The sequence below is a fragment of the Polyodon spathula genome, chromosome 5 (assembly GCF_017654505.1).
Source record: "Polyodon spathula isolate WHYD16114869_AA chromosome 5, ASM1765450v1, whole genome shotgun sequence".
NCBI lineage: Eukaryota > Metazoa > Chordata > Actinopteri > Acipenseriformes > Polyodontidae > Polyodon > Polyodon spathula.
The window spans coordinates 24,586,834-24,603,282 of NC_054538.1; the positions used below are offsets into that span (position 1 = coordinate 24,586,834).

At 35.3% G+C, this 16,449-nt stretch overlaps 1 protein-coding gene across 1 annotated transcript in view; it reads left to right on the forward strand.

Moving 5' to 3' along the window:
* Positions 1-16,449, forward strand: part of LOC121316382 (dystonin-like) — a 189,945-nt gene that overhangs the window by 150,926 nt on the left and 22,570 nt on the right. The window contains exons 62-81 of the mRNA XM_041251459.1: positions 474-644; positions 1,247-1,413; positions 1,798-1,957; positions 2,259-2,585; positions 2,732-2,816; positions 3,264-3,505; positions 3,614-3,820; positions 4,340-4,459; positions 4,617-4,724; positions 5,085-5,303; positions 6,551-6,754; positions 7,813-8,044; positions 8,401-8,627; positions 8,962-9,084; positions 9,679-9,780; positions 11,770-11,871; positions 12,340-12,513; positions 13,192-13,347; positions 14,272-14,469; positions 15,501-15,629. Of these exons, the coding sequence (XP_041107393.1) occupies positions 474-644; positions 1,247-1,413; positions 1,798-1,957; positions 2,259-2,585; positions 2,732-2,816; positions 3,264-3,505; positions 3,614-3,820; positions 4,340-4,459; positions 4,617-4,724; positions 5,085-5,303; positions 6,551-6,754; positions 7,813-8,044; positions 8,401-8,627; positions 8,962-9,084; positions 9,679-9,780; positions 11,770-11,871; positions 12,340-12,513; positions 13,192-13,347; positions 14,272-14,469; positions 15,501-15,629 (3,453 nt within the window). The remainder of the gene's footprint in view (positions 1-473; positions 645-1,246; positions 1,414-1,797; positions 1,958-2,258; positions 2,586-2,731; positions 2,817-3,263; positions 3,506-3,613; positions 3,821-4,339; positions 4,460-4,616; positions 4,725-5,084; positions 5,304-6,550; positions 6,755-7,812; positions 8,045-8,400; positions 8,628-8,961; positions 9,085-9,678; positions 9,781-11,769; positions 11,872-12,339; positions 12,514-13,191; positions 13,348-14,271; positions 14,470-15,500; positions 15,630-16,449) is intronic.

Sequence of the window (16,449 nt, forward strand, 5' to 3'; positions counted from 1 at the left end):
TTCTCTCTGCTGATCAAGTCAGCACTGGCATCGTGGTGCAAACAAGCTGAAGCTTAATTTGCATCATGAATAAAACAAAAAAAAATTTCCGGAACAAAGACTTTGTTTAAATTTGCATGCATCATTCTAAAAATACACACCCTTGTAATTCAAAAGAATGTTTACTCACTGTGAAAGATAAATCCAAAAACGTACTGTATCATTTTCATTAGAACAAGTACTAGGACTGTAAACAGAGAAAACATATGATGTATTTAGAAATATGATGTATTTATCTAACAATGCAGTGTTTTTTTAATTACTGCATTGTGAGCCAAGGGGATAGTATGTGCAGTATCAAGTCATTCACACCAGTAACTTTAGGATCCAGAGAGTAGGTGTGCAGGTGTGTGTATTAAACTGGACATCAGTATTCCAGTTCCAGCTTAAAAAATATTGTATTTTTACAGGCTTTTGTATAAATCTGTCCACAGGTTGCAGAAAGGGACACCCAGTTGCATGAAGCACTACTGCACTGTGGGAGGTTTCAGGATGCCCTTGAATCTCTGCTCGGCTGGCTGAATGATACTGAAGATCTTGTTGCCAATCAAAAGCCACCTTCCGCCGAGTTCAAAGTAGTTAAGGCTCAGATTCAGGAACAAAAAGTAAGCTTAAAAAAGAACTCCTGAGCGTTTATTTGAAATCTAATGATAGCAAATCAATATATATATATATATATATATATATATATATATATATATATATATATATATATATATATATATATATTATTTTTATATATATTTTTTTTTTTATAAAATTGTGGAACTGCGTAGATCAATTATTGTATATACACATTTCCACATACCAAAATTGTTAAACTACAATACTACAGCATAGCAACAAATATGTTTTGTATGAAACACCTGGAGTAAAAAGCTTTAAAATGGTCCCGTTTTTTTTCTATAATGTTCACCTCTCTGAAACAACTACAGTACAGCGAGTCTTAACAGTGAGAAGCACCCTATATAGATGTATATCTGCTGTAGAGACACAGTGACACTTATATTGTTAGTTTTTATTTTATTTGAGAACATTAGAACTGATTTTAGAGAGGTCCTCAAAACAGCCAGGAAGTGTATATCACTTTCATTAGCTACTTTGATTGCATTTGAACAGAAATCCCATAGGAAAAACCACTTTAATATTCCATTGCCAATCCAGCACAGTTTGATTAATTATCTACTTTTTTTTTCTTTGTAATAAGCTTCTGCAAAGGCTATTGGATGACCGTCAACCAACTGTGGATATAATAAAACGAGAGGGAGAAAAAATGTCTGGGGCTGCAGAGCCGGCAGATATGGAAAAGATGCTGAAAGAACTTGGCAGTCTTGGTTGTAGGTGGGATGCACTGCTGAGCAAGGCAGAGACAAGGTAGACTAAAAGCTTCTGGAATGATGTACTAATTGAAATGCAAGAAGCTAAGACAAGTAGGGAAACATTTCAGCTAAAGCCTTTGCCAGTCTTGAAGGAATAAATCTTTGCCTAGGCTTAGTTTCTTACAGTGCTACTTCAGAACTATAATATTAATGGATTAAAGGAAAAATGTAGTGGCTTTCTGCTGAGATTTAAAATGAAACATGTAGAATATATATGGTAACATGTGATTTACAAGGGAACAACATTGCATAAGTCTATTTTGTCTCTCTAAGACTCCAGACAAAAAAAAAAATGATCATAGTAGTAACGGGTTTGGCTATGGCTAACTGTCTTACTGTAATCATCCCACTCTTGTATTTCTTCTTGGAATTTCTAAAGGAACCGACAGCTGGAAAGCATCCTAGTGGTAGCACAGCAGTTCCGTGAAACACTGGAGCCCTTGGCAGAGTGGCTTTCTGCCACTGAAAAAAGACTGGCAAACTCAGAACCCATTGGAACTCAGACTAAGAAATTAGAGCAGCAAATTTCACAGCACAAGGTAAACAACAATAAAGATGGTGAGCCCAGTTTGGCTCAGGGAGTGTGATATAGCCATTAGGTTTTGCATTTGTAGCACATTTTTTTTAAACTTAATTTAAAATATATTTTTTCCATTTTTCCATTTTCATTTATCATTTTTATGTTATTTCTGCACTTATTTGATATGGTTTGTTCTTTTATTATTATTATTATTATTATTATTATTATTATTATTATTATTATTATTATTATTATTATTATTTATCATTTTTGCATGTTGCATATTTTTCTTCCTTCTTTGTCTGGTTTGCCCTATTTAGGCCTTAGAAGATGATATTATGGGTCACAGTAAAAACTTACACCAAGCTATTAGTCTTGGCCAGACACTTAAGACAATGAGTTCCATCGATGACAAGGGATTGGTGCAGGGCAAGCTGGATTCAATACAGACTCACACCATTGAAGTCCAGGAGAGATGTAGCAGGAAAGCAGCCATGCTGCAGCAGGCCCTCTCTAATGCCCGGCTCTTTGGAGAAGATGAAGTTGCACTAATGAATTGGTTAAATGAAGTACATGACAAACTGAGTAATGTGGCAGTCCAGGACTACAGCACTGATGTACTTCATAAACAGCATTATGAACAACTGGTATTTTTATTTTTTATGTTATCCATTTTTGTCTTATGTTTCTCTTCTCCATCCATTACATTTTAATGTTCTTGTTTTATATTTCACTGTTAACAAAATGATTACAAACATCCTGGAAGATGCTAATTTTGTCTGTTTTCCTGTAGGTTCTTCATGAGGACATTGTGCTCAGGAAACAAAATGTTCACCTGGCTATTCAAAATGGCTTGGAACTTTTGAAACAAACAACAGGTAATCTGGAAACTGGTAAAGTTGCAAATTCACAGCATTGATAAAATGAAACATTATGAATTGTGATATAAATCTACTGATGGATGTGAAATTTAGAGCAAACACACTCCTGATTGTTGCGTGCTCAGGGTTATCAATCCACCAGGAACTGTAGCAAAACACATTCCATGCATATTATTCCATGGAACTTGTAGTACAGTAACACAGAAAGTATTTGAGCTCAGTGTTATTGCCCCAGTGGTGTACACAAATAAAAGCCCCCCCCCCCACTACTATATTTATCTAAGCATAATGCCATTCAGTCCCCTACACTTACTTACCAGACTCCCATTCTACCACCCAAGCAACTCCATCAATTTAAATAATATAATATGTATGGAAAATATCAGTTTTAGAAACTATCTTAGTTGAGCAGGTTGCATTACTTATATAACCCACTTTTTTCAGGTGATGAAGTTGTTATTATTCAAGAAAAACTGGATGGTATCAAAGCCAGATATGCAGAAATCAATTCAATGAGCACCAGTGTTTCAAAGTCACTCAATCAAGCTCTAACGCTTGCAACCAAACTGCAGCAAAACCACAAACAGCTGTGCAGTTGGCTTGATAACATTGAAGCAGAAGTGGCTGCTTATGAAGTTCAGGTCACTGCACGAGAACAGCTGACCCAAGTACAAGAGAGACAAAAAGTAAGCTTTTCTACTGTTCAAGCACTGACACAATTGCCGTTGTTCATTTGAATTTAAAACATTGGTTGTACTTTGAGTCCAAGGCCTAATGAAGCTCTTCTGGTTTAGGAGCTCCTGAAAGATGCAAAGGGGCACAAGAGGTTGGTGGACACTCTAAATGAGGTAAGCAGCGCTCTGCTGGAGCTGGTGCCCTGGAGAGCACGGGAGGGACTGGACAAACTGGTGTGTGAAGACAATGAGAGATACAGACTAGTGAGAGACTCCATCATGCAGCATGTGGAAGAAATAGCTGCTGCTATTTTGAGATCACAGCAGGTAAAGCACAAGTTGTCCTACAGGGGTTATACATAATGTTTGATGCTGTTTAATGGCATAGCTCCTGGAATTGTAAATGCAGCCTATTTAACATTCTGTCTAACAAAGAGGGCATCCGAACTGAACGTAAATGTGTATCATGGGCTATTGTCACATATCAGACATCCAGATGCTAGACCAAACATAATTCTTAAATTGTTAGAACCATCTGCTTTATTTGATCTTACACATTATTTACCAGCCTTAATGTTTTTTTTTTTTTTTTTTTTAATCTCTCTCTCTCTCTCTCTCTCTCTCTCTCTCTCTCTCTCTCTCTCTCTCTCTCTCTCTTTCTCTCTCTCTCTCTCTCTCAAGAGGATAAGGTATAGGGCAGTTCAGAATGGCACTGCATTGGAAGATATTTAATTCATTTATAAAATAGTTTTGTTTTCTATTATAAAATCTGAAAGAAAGAATACAGGAGTACTACAAAATCTCAGTCTTTTCTACTAATCTCTGTCACGGTATTTTGTTGTACAGTTTGAACATGCAACTGAGGTGGAGCTTGAGTGGCTAACTGATGCAGAAAAGAAACTGGCATCACTTGGAGATGTCCGACTTGAGCAAAACCAGACTGTAGCTCAGTTACAAGTTCAAAAGGTAATGAACTTGGTTTTACAACAGGAAATTACAAGTAATGGTATTATTGATCTGAAACAATAATAGTAAAGATACATCATCAGTTATTACATATACATTTCTTACTGTGTCCATTTCTTTTAATTACCAATTACAAGCAAACTATATCTATTTCTAGGCATTCTCTATGGACATTTTAAGACATAAGGATGCCATTGATGAAATTGTGAAAACTAGGGAGGCAGTAATCAGCAGCAGCGATGAAGAGGAGAAACAATCCTTACAGGTAAAAAATTGAACATTCAGAAAATATTCAGTACCATTCATATTAAAAATGTTTCTATTTCAGCATTGCACATCAAAAACTCAGCTGCTTAAAGCTGGTTTTTGCTTTGATCTCGCTGTTTAAAAGGAGTAAGCTTTCAATTATTACATTTTTGTTGTGCGTAAAAGAATTAACAATTAACAATATATTGTACTGGTAAAATATTACGAGGCATGCAGTGTTAAATAATGACACTCTCAGAAACTCTCCCAGTTTAGCTAACAAAGTCAGCTCCACTGGCTGTCCAGTAAGGGTGAAATTAAACTCCCTGTATTTGCTATGATATCAGTCTCAATTTTTGCATGTAATGTTGTATTTCAGGATAAAGTTCAAACTCTTCTGGAGAAATATGATGCTGTCAGCCATATGAATGCAGAAAGATGTCTACAGCTTGAGCGTGCTCAGTCATTGGCCAGTCAGTTCTGGGAGACCTATGATGAGCTGTGGCCCTGGCTGCAGGAAACGAGGAGTGTGGTCTCCCAGCTTCCTGCTCCTGCCATTGAATATGAAACCTTAAAACAGCAGGAAGAAGAATTGAGGGTAAGAGTGTAATAGACAAGAACTGTTGGGCTAAAAGTCATAAAAGTTCTGAGGTTTGTATGCTCAGGCACAATGATTTTCTCAGTTAAATTTCATTGTGGCAGAAAAAAATGAACTGTTTTACTGTCACATTGTTATGAGCTCAGGCCATATCTATGATTTAAATAATATACGCATAGCTGTGTTCTATGATTTTTTCAGTTAAACTTCATTACTCAATTAGGCCAAATCTCCACCTCATTAATCAGAGTCATTCCATAAAAGCTAAGGATAGCCTTGAATAGCCTTAAGCAAAGAAATTTAGTAAAAATCCAGATCCTAAATATGCTATTATAATGATGAAAATGGTACCATTAAAATAACATTTATCCATTGTTTTCTTAATTGGAAAGGTTAACCACATACAGTATTCAGTAAGTTAGCAGTTCCAAAACGTATATGAAGTTTCACAACAAAGAAACAGTTACAGCAATCTGGCCAAGTCAGACATTTCTAATGAATTGAAATAACATTCAGTGTTTGGACTGTACATTTAACCATGTTGTCAATATTCAGGACACAGAGAACATAATCTCTTTAGAACTGTGCATCAGTGAAGTATAATTAACAATGAATTGAAATAAGATATTGTTAAGGGCTGTATAAATAGAAAGGTCAAAAATAGAAAGATGACATAATCTCAAAGAGGCTTGCTTCTTTTATTTAAAAAAATTTGATTATCTTCCTCTGGGTCATAATAGAAGAGGGCCAAGTTATTATAGAAGACGTGCCTGAGTTACAGAAGATTCACATCAGTGGGTTCAAAAAGTACTTGATGAAGTAGTTCAAATGTGCAAACCTTGTGTATACAATAAATACAGTTCTTCAAGGGTCTAGTAACAATCATCTGAAACATCTGTAATGTAATAACTTAGTGTTATATATATATATTGTGTGTGGGTGTGTGTGTGGGTGTGGGTGTCTGTGTGTGTGTGTGTGTGTGTGTGTGTGTGTGTGTGTGTGTGCGTGTGTAGATGTGGATAACGTGTATTTGTCCTAATAATAAATACAGTAAATAGACTAAATCTAAATAATAAATATATTATAATAATATAAATATAAATAATAAAGAATGTGTATATCATGGTATGCCTGTAGTTGCAGTGCAATGACAAATGCATACATTAGGAATAAAAACAAAATGTATTTTGGAGTTTTTAATTATAATTTTTATGTAAATGTACTGATAGACGTGATGTTTGTTACAGCAAATGCGTGAGCTGATTGCAGAACACAAGCCTTATATCGACAAGATGAACAAGACCGGGCCCCAGCTGTTGGAGCTAAGCCCTGTTGAAGGCCTTTCCATCCAGGAAAAATACACAGTGACTGACAAGCTTTATATGCAGATAAAAGAAGATGTTAAACAGCGAGCGGTAGCTTTGGATGAAGCCATTTCTAAGTCAACCCAGGTATGGTCTTCACTCACAAGATCTGTTTAAATCAGCAGATACTGTAAGATAATATTTTGATTCAAGTGAATGAAAAAGCCCAAGGTACACAGTGCACTTTTTCTAGTGTGGTTTATGATACCCTCCAAATGTAAAAGTAGGTTTGTTGGTTTGTTTTTATCATACATTATATATTTATTCAATTCTAATTTTAGCTGTCTGTTTGTTGTATTCATTAGCCATCTCTCAATTAATCATTAGGCATGCATTTTATCTCAACTACTTTTTCATGCATGTTTTTTGCAGATTTGCCAACAGCTTTATTTACATTTTCAGTTCTTTATTAATAACGTTAATTTTATTTTATTTTTTTCTTTATACTTCTTTCATTAAATATGTTCTTATGCCATCACTTGGCTACTTTCACTTATTTTTAATAACATAAAATATATCAAACAGGTTAATGAGGTGAGGCCAAGGCATGGATTTCCCCAGTGCACCTTCTTTACCTACTGCTTGAAAATGTTATTATTATGCTTTGCAGTTCTTAGTTACTAATAGATTTCATAAAGTGCCCATACATGAGTATAGGTAAACAAGCTTACCATAGTAAAGCACCAATCAAACGTAATAACTTCAGAAAGTAATAGAAATGTTTGTTTAATAATGGTGTGTCATGCACTATACAGTAGATTAACATTTTTTTTTTTTTTTTTTTAGAAAACAATTACATCTTTAAAATTGAAAGACATGCTTTTTAGGATTAAAATATTAACAAATGAAGTTCAGTAATATAGTTATCTGTTACTGTACACGACTGAGCTGTAGTATAGCTGGTCTGTTTATTTTCACGGTATACACTTTAATCTTATCGTTTACTTATAACTGTAACTGAGATCAGCATGATTCATTTGAAGATTTATGGCATTGTCATTCAAGTTAGCCAAATTGAATGATGTCATGTTGCATGGAATGCAAAGTGAATATTTATTACATTGAAATGTGTGCTGGGAAACAATGCTTTGTGCTGCTGTATCATCCTGTTTCAAACAAACAGCAAACAATCTGCTCTTCTGTAGTTCCATGACAAGATTGACCCAATGATGGAGACTCTAGGACGGATAGTGGAGCGCTTGAGGCAGCCCCCTTCCATCTCTGTGGAGGTGGAGAAAATTAGAGAGCAGATCAGCGAGAATAAAAATGTGTCTGTAGATCTGGAGAAGCTTCAGCCTGGATATGAAACTCTGAAACAACGTGGGGAGGAGATGATTGCACGCTCTGAGGGGGCTGACAAAGATATATCCGCTAAAGGTATCTTTTAATCTGGTATTTATTTTTGAAGCATTTCATTATTTTTTAATATTAAACAACTTGAGAGTGCTGATAAGCCAATAATTATAGTTGTGTGCATTTTTGTTCTTTTTTGTTCATTATCATCTTTTTCTAAAATAAACTTTTAATACCTTTCTACTTAGTTGCATTCTATTTGAAAACTCAGCCATATTTAATTTGGTACACTTTTTATACCTAATAATATACTCCTAACTTGCATATATATTGCGGTGTGTATGCTTAAGTGCACAATACAAAACTAACACCCAGTGCAACAAAGCCTCAAAGTCCAAGACTGACAGGTTAGATCTAATCTATTAATTTTCTTCACTTAGCTGTGCAAGACAAGTTAGACCACATGGTGTTCATGTGGGAAGATATCAAGGCCCTTCTCGAAGAAAGAGAAGCCAAGCTCTTGGATGTGATGGATCTAGCTGAGAAATTCTGGTTTGACCACTGTGCACTCATAGTCACCATCAAGGACACACAGGATCTCCTGCGAGACTCGGAGGAGCCTGGGACCGACCCTTCAGTGGTGAAACAGCAGCAGGAGTCTGTAGAGGTTAGTGGACACTCAGCAGTTTTGAGCACAAATTCCAGTTCAGCTCAGTTTATGAATATGGAATACTGTACTAGCCCATTAACCCAAAGAAGACAGGACTGCAGCACACCAAAAAAAGAAACTATAAAGACAGTTTAAATATATTAAAATAGATGGGTATTTGTTAAAACAAATGTGTATGGAATGAGTCTAGGAAGTAGAATGTGGATGTGAACTAGGCTTAACCAAAATATGTGTGTATTGCAGCATACAGCCCACAGAAGTTCAGATCATTCATTTAACTTATTGCATGACTTTTCTTAAACCATTGTAAAGGCGTATGTGTTCTTTCCAGAGCTTTAAAGAAGAAATAGATGGATTACAGGAAGAGCTTGATGTAGTTCAGAACCTCGGAAATGAATTGATGGCTGTCTGCGGGGAGCCTGACAAGCCTGTAATCAAGAAGAGCATTGATGAGGTAATGACACTGTGAATGATAGCATAATAAATTGACAAGGAAGTGGCAAGTTATCAAAGGCAGTTATTAAAGGAAAGTAGTTAGTTTAGTTAATTGAGATCAGTACATTACCCCTGTGTTTTGACAGCTGTGAAATACACATTTTGAGCCAATTGACTGTAGACTGCAGTAGCCTGTACTACATTCATTTTGATCTGGATTATTTTATACCATCACCGCAATCTAGAAACCTTGGTAATTGGGGCAACTCGATGTGTGTTTCATCTTCCTAATTTAGGCAATAATACTTGATGTAATTATTTGTCTATTGATCATTACTTGCTAGATAATTGGCCAAGTTAATGTCCCAAGCTAAAGGTCAGTATACTACTGTAAGAGAATACCCACTGTGGATGCTACTATTACTGCAAGAAATATATATATGTTTGTGATTCAAAAAAGTATTACATGTACTGGGTAACATTCATGTGCTTATACCCAAATACCTGCATTACACTGAGACTAGGTCACTCTTGTTACTAACAGTTTATTTTCATGCTCATAAAGATTCACCTCTGGTGTTTGGAAGCCAACCAAGTGTGTTATCTTTTCCAGCTCAATTCTGCTTGGGACAACCTGAACAAGAACTGGAAGGAAAGAGTGGAAATACTAGAGGAGGCCATGCAGTCTGCTGTTCAGTTTCAGGATGGACTGCAGGTACTGTTTTCAAACAGTTTATGAAAATACAGAACTCAATACGACCACCAAACAGTATGATCAGAGAGCTTGTCCTAATAAAATTAGATCTTCAATAACGTCTCTTACTTCAAATGACTCAACAGGCAGTGGTTATAATGGTGATCTGGTCTTTATATGAGTGCTTTTGCAAGCAGGTAAATTACAATACAAATGTCTCAACCTTATAACAATACTTTGCCTCATTCTTTGTTTCTTTACATTTCTCACTTTGTTTATTTATGCAAGTTCATAATTGTTGTTTATTCTTTTCTCCTTGAGATCACATTTCTTAACCATTGTTAATGTTAAATTAATTTCTTTATAAAACGGAAAACAATATTTCCCTGGTTTGTCTTGAATAAGGCTGAGAGTTGATGATTCAGAGTCTTTTTCAGTATTGTTGATACAAGTTAGAACAAAGATGAAAAGATGAAATTCTGTTGTTGGGATTTATTTATTTTTTTATGCTAAGAATGATTGAATACACAAACGTAAGCTTTAGTTATTTTGAATTCCAGTCATTGTGTTCCAGGCAATTCCAAACGTCCTTTATATAGAATAACAGTTAGTTGTAATAGAGCTGTCTGGATGACAACTAAGATCGGCATCCAAACACAATGCTTGGTTAGCTGCTGAACATGTGGGGACAGATAAAAAACCAATGCAGCTGCCAGAAGTCTACATACCAGATGATGATATTGATTGCCAGTAAAATATTCATTTTAAAGTTTTGGTTTTCAAGTGTTAGGCCCTCCATGGCATTGTTTACATATTGGCTGGGATTACATGCACATGACTCTTCAGTCATGACGTTGTCACGCAAATACATTGTGAAACAGCAGAAGGATGTCTATTTGGCAGTGCGACTTTGGGTCAGGGTCAACCTCTTTCTCACAATAAAAATAGCTGTAAAAACCCATGTATACCTGAGCAGGAATCATGCCTGTGGCTGTTGAGATTTAAGCAGTCAAGACCCAGTTCTTCTGACTTGAAATGAACAATTAAACATAAAAGGGTTTATTTTCTAACTTACCACTTATAAAACCTTACTTCAAAAAATGAAAAACTATAATAAAGTAAACATTTTAAAAGAAACTAGTGTGTATACAGGTATATGCACATACAAAACTATAAAAAGTAGTTTTTAATTTAAAACAAAAGTAACATATAATTTATCTTGCGTGTGTCACAGCACACAGAATCCAGGTTGAGGTGCTGCAGCCTGCAGCTTCGCAGTTTTCTTGTTGAAATGTTTCTGCTGAAGCGCTGTGGCTAGCTTCGAGATGAAATCTCTCCCACTGATATTTTCCCCGGTGCATTTCTTGTACAAAACGAAGGAATTGATGGCTGCTACGTCCAGTAGAGATAACAACAAGCTTGTGTGTGTATATATATATATATATATATATATATATATATATATATATATATATATATATATATATATAGTATAGATATGTGTGTGCAAAAATAATAATATTGTAGGTTATATTCAAAATAAAAACATGTATTATAAAAGGCGGTTCTAGCGTTAATGAAATTTAACTTTTAGATGTTCTACAAACACACACAATTTTTTTTTTTCCTAAATCAGAACTGCATAGCAATGCATTTCCTGAAAAGTATGGAAACACATTGTGAGGAAAACTGTCATGACATGTAAACACAGGCAATATTAATCAAGGTAATGGGATCACCCAGTGCTTACCTTTCAGCAGTCACTAATTTGAACTGTGCCAGAGCTTTTTTTGCCAGATAATATCCAGAGCGCAGAGACAGTTAGTTATGCAAAGCCTGACTTACTATAGTTAAAAAAATGATAAACTAGCTAAAACAAAGTTGTATGATTTCTATGCATATATACAGTAGCTTCATCACATTTTAACTTTAAGGGACATCTGTATTGAGCTCTTTACGATTATGGCAAAGAATGCATTGTGACTAACAACCATTTCTGTTTTCTTACAGGGGTTATTTGACTGGGTGGATATTGTGGAGAGTAAACTTGATTCCATGTCACCTGTTGGCACTGACCTAGAGACTGTCAAACAACAAATAGGGGAACTGAAGGTACATCAATACAGGTTCATAACTATTATTGGGAGCAGCAAGAGGAAAATAAGGTATAATGTGAGGCATTGACCCTTATATTTTGAAGACGTTATGTTTACTAAGTAGCACCCTGAAGGTAACAGTATTTTTAAAAAATAACTTGTGGCTTGTTTTGTTTGCCTGCCTATAGGAAATGTCAATTATAACATTTGTCCCTTGTTTAATTCACACAGTACTTCTAATAAAAAAGAATAACAAGTGAAAATAAAAGTCTATCTCTTATTAATCTATCTCTTATTACGCTGGCAATATTATGTACTTTATATAAGTTGCATTTAAGTAATTATGTAGGCAAGATTTTATGTATAATCTCCTATATATGTTTTTGACTAATGAGAAGATGTTTTAAGTAACTTGTCAGGTTAACCACATTCGTCCTTTTATAGAAGATTGTGCTACAAATGTTGTTTACCATCTGTACAACAGGAATTCAAGTTGGAAGCCTACCAACTACAGATAGAGATGGAGAGGCTTAACCAGCAGGCAGAGATGCTGTTGAAGAAAGTTGTTGATGAAAGCGACAGACATCCCATTACGGAACCTTTAACTGAGCTCAGAATGCTGTGGGACAGCCTTGATCAGAAGATTATCAACAGACAGGTAAACCAGGAAAGGAAAAAAAAAACAAAACAATATCCACAATAAAAGTCCCACAAAGGATACTCACTAAAGTACTTCCGCATGGGGTTGTGCTAAGAACAAGATGTTGATCAGGCCTCTATGGTTCAAATGATGTGTACTGTATATTGTCAGTATTATATGATCTTGGATATGGAAGGTAGAGCTATGGCGTTAACTCATTATGACTCCTGAAATGCTATCATAAGCATGTTCATCAAAGTGCACATAATGAAGTGAAACTCCATGACAAGTTTATGTGAAAGTCTAGATTATTTAAACACATTTCATATACCTGTATGCAGTAGAAGCAGGTTAATTAAAACCTTGATTATCTGAAACACAAGATAATAAATTATATTTCTTGACATTATAAAATGCATAGAAATGTGGTATTGGTTTGTGTTCAGAAATCTAGCATATAATAGGAAAATGTCAAACTAATTATGTTAACAGAAAATTGTTACTCCTATAAGGTTATATATTGGGATTCATTTTAACATGTTACCCACACCACATAAACTTAAAAAAAATGTTTTTGCTATCTTGGGTTGATTTAAAATTGTTTGATTTTTTTTTTCATTTAGCACACCGGGGTTACATCCCCAGTCCAGTCCACACAGCAGCTCTGTACCAGTAACCATCTTCCTGTCTTTGTAGCACAAACTGGAGGGAGCGCTGCTGGCTCTGGGGCAGTTCCAGCATGCCTTGGATGAGCTGCTGACATGGCTGACACACACAGAAGACTTACTGAAGGAACAGAAAAAAACAGGAGGAGACCCCAAAGCTATAGAAATTGAACTCGCCAAGCATCACGTAGGTGTTTGAATTGCTTTCTTGGGTTATTATAGCTTGTCATAAACAAAAAAAAAAACACATAATAAATACTGTGCATGGGGATCTAGTTTCTGATCTAAATAGTCACAGATTTAAATGATGCTGTAATAATTCACTGTGATTAACAATAATTTAAGGCGATTGAGCCAAGGTAATTGTTCATTTGATTGCCATCCAATAAAGCCAAAGTTTAACAAACAGGAAATACTTGGCTGTCAAGTTCCATCAAATCCTTGCAATCTGCCAGCATTGGCAATCAATGATAAACAAACCAAACTGTTAAATTCTGACACAAAGATACACGCACACACGCACCATCATATCCAGCTTGTAGTGATGAGCCAAAATTGTAGACAATGTATACATTTTTCAAAAAGTTTAACCATGAAGTGTCTTGCATGAAATATGGGTTATTTTTAACAGTATTTGAGTTAAGGTAAGTTTTATTTCAAATATTGTAATTCACAACATGTTCAATGAGGCACTAACTTGTGTTTCCAAAACAAAAATGCCTTCAGTTCTGTGGATATGTTAGTGGATATGGATGTTCATATATTGGCATACTATAATTGTTGTTGTGTCCAGCACAGTTGTTTCTCCTGTATTTGTGGTAGCAAGGCAGTTTTTAAACAAACATGTTTAATCACGTCCTACATAGACCCCCCCCCCCCCCCCCCCCAATAAAAGAACACTCCATACCCAGGCTTTGTTATGAACAGGGCTATTGTATAAACACCTCGATACACAGAATTGCAATTTTTGTGATGTGTACTGTACCTCCAATCAGTTCACCAATGATCTACAGTACTAGTTAAATTCGCTCCCACACCTCCAGAAAAAGGCTTGGGCATTAAGCCCCCGTAGCAATTTTTTTTAATAACATTTGTTTTTTGTGTTCCTTAGGTGCTCCAGAATGATGTGCTGGCCCACAAAACCACGGTGGAAGCTGTTGAGAAAGCAGGAAATGATTTGATTGAGTCCAGTGCTGGGGAGGAAGCTAGTAGCCTCCGGAGCAAGCTGGAAAACTTGAATCAGCGATGGAAGACAGTCCTGGAAAAAACAGGACAGAGGCGGCAACATCTGGAAAGCGCTCTGCTCCAGGTATTATTCAAAATAACTGTGCGACAGGATGGCTGATGTAGTCATGTGTGTGACATCAGGTTCCAGGAAAGCAGTACACAAAAGGCAGGAATGCGGGGCAGAAACTGTGTGGCTGCGCAATGTTTTATTAAACAAAATAAAGACTTTTCAAAAAGTGTCATTTTGAGCCCATTTTCTTTCTTATTGAAACACTAATTACCAAAGGAAGTTTTTTTTACCCTCTTATCTTGATTGAATGAACAAAGGATGCTCACCGATCTCGCCTGATTCTGTTTGAACCTGCATTTTGTTCTGGCTCAAATCGTAGAATTCAGCTTATTCATTTCCACTGTGTTAGTTTCTAGTAGTAGTAGTGCGTCGCTAATTTAAACAATCTGGTATTCAGTTAAGGCTTAACAACTATTAATTAAGGTTTAAAAGGATGGAGAGAGATGGAAAATAAAAACCGAAAACTAGAAGCCCTGTGTATATTATCTCATCTGTTTGTTTAAGCAGCTCAATGGGAATTACAATTACAATAGATACAAAAATTTCTATAGTTTCTATTTTGGTTTTGGTATCTAAAAAAAGAGTGCATGGGTAAAAAATAAAATCAATAACTTGTCTTTAATATAAGTCTACAACCCACTCCTGGAATATGTATTAAGGGATTCAATTTGAAGTAGACTAATATTATGGCATGATTCACGAAAAAAAAAATCAGGGTGACAAATTGCATCTTTTTTAAAATTTGTTTTCAAAAGGCACCTTAAGACATCTGGGCTGTACATCCTTTATAAGGACTCAAGTTGCAAAAATTACCTATTTCACTTGGTTAGATTAACAGTTTGACCCAGATGATCTAATAAATGTTATGATACTAATATTTTTAATAATGTCATATTTTAATAGTATATTTCATAATGGAAAATATTAAATATTGCGTCATATCCTTGGACTATTGCATACATTACAAATCAGTATAGATTTGTAGGAAAGACCATAGTCTATCCTTTGGTTCTAATGAACTGCTATTTTATTGTGTACGATAGGCCCAGGGTTTCCATGGCGAGATTGAAGATATGCAGAAGTGGCTTAAAGACACTGAACGTCAGCTGTTAGCATCAAAGGCTGTTGGTGGTTTACCAGAAACGGCTCGAGAGCAGCTTAATATCCATTTGGTATGTATGGTATGATAACAAAGCCTGGTTACAGAGGGTTGGGTTGCAAAGACCACAGCTACCTCAGTTCATATTGTAGAGGGTAAGCTAGAAGACCATATAAAGTGTCACAGCTATTAAAGATTTTAAAAGAGTTAAATAAACAATTAAAGCTACAGTGATTTTGAAAAAAAAAAATGGTAAGCTTTTGTGAGAAATCTTACTTTAATGTATCTTTCAGTTTAAAATTTAAAATCTTGATTTTTGTTTATTTAGAAACCACATTTAACAGTAGATAAGAAACAGCACTTGTGTTGTCGTTATTTTTTTCCATGTGGCAAGCACAACATCAACTAAATTGATAAATGTTTACATTAGTTTTAGTTAAGTTTTATTTAACAAAGGTCCCAATCCAAAAGTGTTGGTTTTGTGTATATATATATATATATATATATATATATATATATATATATATATATAATATGAGTTGTTAAGAATCTGAACGATTTGCCCAAGACACACAAAGACCAACTCCTGAATTTTTGAAGGAAAGGAAGAGCAAAAACATCCTTTCCTTCTGCACTGTAGTTTGACTAACGTCTGATCCTGTCGTCGACTAGTGCCCAGACGGGTCTCCCTGTACCAATATGGTTAGTCTCGGACCTGGATTTCTTGAAAAGAAAAATTACCCTTAGACACACGTTTGTTTTTAAAAATTACTTGAAAGATACCACCAATGTGATCACGATTAGTGCTAAACCACACAAATCCCTAGGGAAGTTTTTCAATATCTTGGTAGAACAAAAGTTAATATATATATATATATATATATATATATATA